At 44.8% G+C, this 4,370-nt stretch overlaps 1 protein-coding gene across 1 annotated transcript; it reads right to left on the bottom strand.

Annotated features, from left to right (window-relative positions):
* Window positions 1–251: 251 nt before the first annotated feature.
* LOC143363594 (uncharacterized) lies at window positions 252–2,606 on the bottom strand. The gene has a single exon (XM_076804159.1). The coding sequence runs from the start codon at window positions 2,505–2,507 to the stop codon at window positions 1,245–1,247; it is 1,263 nt and encodes a 420-aa protein (XP_076660274.1). The 5' UTR covers window positions 2,508–2,606; the 3' UTR covers window positions 252–1,244.
* Between the last annotated feature and the right edge of the window lie 1,764 nt (window positions 2,607–4,370).

Raw genomic sequence — 4,370 nt, 5'->3', positions numbered from 1 at the left:
ATCCTATCATCTATCCGATAATATCCTCTATCCTATATAATCCCCCATCCTATCCCCTATCCTATCCTATCCTCTATCCTATCCTTTCCTGTATCCTATCCAATCCCCTATAATATCCTCTATTCTATCCTATCCTCTATCCTATCCATTCCCCTATCCTATCCTCTCCTCTATCCTCTAAAATCTCTATATAGTTCTATATAAGCCAAACTTAGCATACCTAAGTAGACACTTTTAATATCAGAGATGTGTTCTTTTTTTTTCTTTCTTTCTTCTTCGTCTTCTTCGGATAGAAATACACGCTTTAAAAAGTCTCTTATGTTTTACGTAAGACAAGCGACGACTTGTCCGTTACAAGGAAGGCTTCTCCTAACACCGTATAAAAATTATAAAACAGAAAGAATGTTTAAAATTTACCACCTAACAAGTTATTATACACGTGTTCTCGAGAGTCGGTGCTATGGCCAGCCTCCTTAGGCCTTCGATATACGACATCAAAATTAAAATCAAGGCGAACGCCTTAACTTCTTCTTGCGTAGAAGATGGAATTATATATTTCATTTCCAGCTCGGGACTATCTGGGTTTTCACACGGATTTAAGCAGCATCAAACTGTCATCGTAAAGTGAATATATCTTTTTGATATTACATTCTGCTGGTCCGCTTGAAGTCTTTCATCCATATTTTTTTTTTTTTAGTCTAGTATTGATCAAATTCACGATTATTAACAAGTCCATGAACATCCAGCCTCGTTCTTGTTACTGTTTATCTGTCAAACTAGCCCCTGAATACTAGTTATGGACAAACCGATTTGTTACAAGTACAAAAAAAGGATCGTGATCTACAGTATTCATATGATGCGACATTTTTTTTCCTGTATGCTTGCGCCAACGTGCCAATATGCAAGAGCGCGTACAAGCGCTCACGTTTCTTGTATTTATATAAATTACGTATCTCATTTTGCAAGGGTGTACCTTGACGCGACGAAACTTCCTCTGTACAACCATAAATACCTGAAAAAACACTAGACTCTCTTTCTGTTGCCTAGATATAACTTCCCGCATTCCTGATAGTACGAATAATGTTTTGCGTCGAGGGTATTGTATTATGCTTTAACGTTTTCACTGATGCAAAAATGTTGATAGTAATATTTTTTTTTAGTAATAGTGGTAATTTTATCTGTGGTAGTAGTACTTGATGGTGGTGGTAATGGTGGGATAGTGTGTGAATGACGAACGAAACCACCTATACTAATGAGGGGAAGTCGTTCTCATCGTCTACTTTCGGAGCATTCTGACGTCTTCGAGGCGACCTTTGCTCGACTTGTGGCGGGGGACCGCGCGTGTCTCCATCTCTAGGAGCTCCACCACGATTTCCAAATCCACGACCATTGGCACGTTCTCCACCACGGCCACCTCGTCCTTTTCCACGTCCACCGGCACCACGTCGGGAATCACTGAATTGAATCTCGATGCCTAACACACGTTTCTGTCGTCCAACCCGCTGAGGATATTCCGCCGCAGCATCATGCTCCTCTTCGTCGTCATCGTCGTCCTCACCGCCTTCCTTTTTCTTCTGGAGCGCGTACATTTTCTTCCATTGAGTCATATCCTCGCCCTCTCCAGCTTTGCGCAAATTGTATTGAGGCTTCGCTCTATTATTGCGCAAAGCTTTCCATTCGTCCAATGTCAATTCGCGAGATTCCTCTTCGGCAGGCTTTTCCTCGGTTGTATCTGTGTTTGTTGCGTCCCCTTCTTTTGTTTCCGGGGATGCTTGGGGAGCATCTCCTTCGGGTTTCTCGGTAGGCCATTCCTGACTTTCTTGGTTCAAACTTTCTTCAATTTCGTCGTTGTGGGTACCCCAGTTATGGCTACCAGCACCATCTTTTTTATCCACTGGTTTAATCCCGGTTTTATCAGAGCCTGATTGACGATCAAATTCACGTTTCCCGCGGTTATCGTATCCTCCACGGCCACCCCGTGGTCCTCCGCGTCCGCGGCTCAACCCACGCATTCCACCTCGCCCCCTGCGCTCTCCGTAGTCTGCACGTTGAGTATCATTCGAATTTCTGAATTCTCGTGTTTCACGGCCCTCGCCAGGAGGTCCACGTCTCAGTTCTCCTTGAGGACGGGGCGTTCGTTCTCCCTCTTCGCGATTACGTCTGTTGTAACGTTCTTCCCTGTTATCTCCAGAGAACTTGACATTGCGATCTCCTCCACCGGTTCTTACTTGTGGCGGTTTCTTTTCTCCTTGATCTTTCTTTGGATCTTGAATCTTCGACACTGGTTGCTGCGTGTCCTTAATCACGCGGGTTTTTTGCGTTTTGTTGCCGGTAGGCTTTGGCGCGTCCGGCTGCTTACTCTTATTCTCCTTCTCCGAAAGCTTCTCCTTTTTCTTAGCTTCCTTCTCTTGTTCCCGTTGCTGCACTATCTCGCGCAGATCCGCATCGTCGGCCAACAACGGTACCAAGAACTTGTTGGTAACGTTAATACTGTACATGGACTCCATGATGTCTTTTATCCTCTCTTCGTCGAGGATCACGCGAAAATTTCACGGCTACTCTTGAGCCCTTGTGTAACAGAGACATTCAATATTTCAATATGGCCGAGTCCCATCCTCTGTCGTATTCTATTTTCTATCCTATCCAATCCTGTATCCTCTCCAATCCCCTATCCCATCCCCTATACTATCCCATTCTCTATCCTATCCTATCCTCTATCCTATCCTATCTTCTATCCTATCCTATCCTCTATCCTATCCTATCCTCTATCCTATCCTATCCTCTATCCTATCCTATCCTATCCTCTATCCTAACCTATCCTCTATCCTATCCTCTTGTAGCGGCTAGCGGGGCGCCGGAAGAGAAATCTTCAGCGCACCAGCACCAAGAAAGATTTATGGTTTGCACAGCATAAGACGCTATTTGTGAGAAAACGTCTTTAACGTTTTTGGCCACTTAGCGGACAGATGTGTCCTTGTAGTTCCTAGCGACGAACTCAATAGCGCAAGTGGACGCCATAAATTTTGGGTAGTCTAAGGGTCTCCAGCCTAGAGTGTCCCAGCGACGCGTGCCTGGTTTCTATCACCCGGGAAAGCTGGGCCCATTGACGTAAGCCAGCAGTCACGTACCGCACTTAGCACGGGCCCGGAAGACACCCCGCTGCATCACCAAAATTAGATTTTTAACAGAACGACACGCTCACCCTTCTCACGCACGAGAGGCGTGGAACGTGGGCGTGTTATGCAAAATGCACGGATTGGTGGAAGTTCCCCGCAAGGACTTCCACCAATCAGCCGACAAGCATTTTTGATGATATAAGGCAGAGACTACCGACGCGAAATGAAGTCACGAAGTCGAGACACAGCCGCGTATCCGCCGAGTGACTTAGAGTCTAGTCCGGTCGTTGCTAAGTTGCAATACAGTTCAACCGCGAGTCTAAGCGAATCGCCGGTTTTAATTGAACCACCCCGGACGCTCTCGCGACATCACTCTTTATTGTAAATAAACGACTCAGTCACGTACACCTGATTTTGAACACTTGTTCTAAGGCACCCGCCTTATATAACCCTGTTCCTTCACTCTATCCTATCCTATCCTCTATCCTATCCTATCCTCTATCCTATCCTATCCTCTATCCTATCCTATCCTCTATCCTATCCAATCCTCTATCCCATAATATCCTCTATTCTATCCAATCCTCTATCCTATCGTATCCTCTATCCTATCGTATACTCTATCCTACCCCATCCTCTATCCTATCCTATCCTCTATCCTATCCTATAATATTCTCTATTCTATCCTATCCTCTATCCCATCCAATCCCCTATCCTATCCTCTATCCTCTCCTATCCTGCATCCTCTCCAATCCCCTATCCTATCCTCTATCCTATCCTATCCTCTATCCTATCCTATCATCCATCCTATGATATCCTCTATTCTATCCTATCCTCTATCCTATCCAATCCCCTATCCTATCCTCTATTCTAACCTATCCTGTATCCTCTCCAATCCCCTATCCTATCCTCTATCCTATCCTATCATCTATCCTATAATATCCTCTATTCTATCCTTTCCTCTATCCTATCCAATCCCCTATCCTATCCTCTATCCTATCCTATCCTCAGTCCTATCCTACCCTCTACCCTATCCTTTCCTCTATCCTATCGTATCCTCTATCGTACCCCATCCTCTATCCTATCCTATCCTCTATCCTATCCTATCCACTATCCTATCGTATCCTCTATCCTATCCCATCCTCTATCCTATCCTATCCTGTATCCTATCCAATCCCCTATCCTATCCTCTATCCTATCCTATCCTCTATCCTATCCTATCCTCTATCCTATCGTATCCTCTATCCTATCGTATAC

The sequence above is a fragment of the Halictus rubicundus genome, unplaced genomic scaffold (assembly GCF_050948215.1).
Source record: "Halictus rubicundus isolate RS-2024b unplaced genomic scaffold, iyHalRubi1_principal scaffold0066, whole genome shotgun sequence".
Taxonomy (NCBI): domain Eukaryota; kingdom Metazoa; phylum Arthropoda; class Insecta; order Hymenoptera; family Halictidae; genus Halictus; species Halictus rubicundus.
The sequence above is the reverse complement of the archived record's forward strand: the minus strand, read 5'-3'. Positions and strand labels throughout refer to the sequence as shown.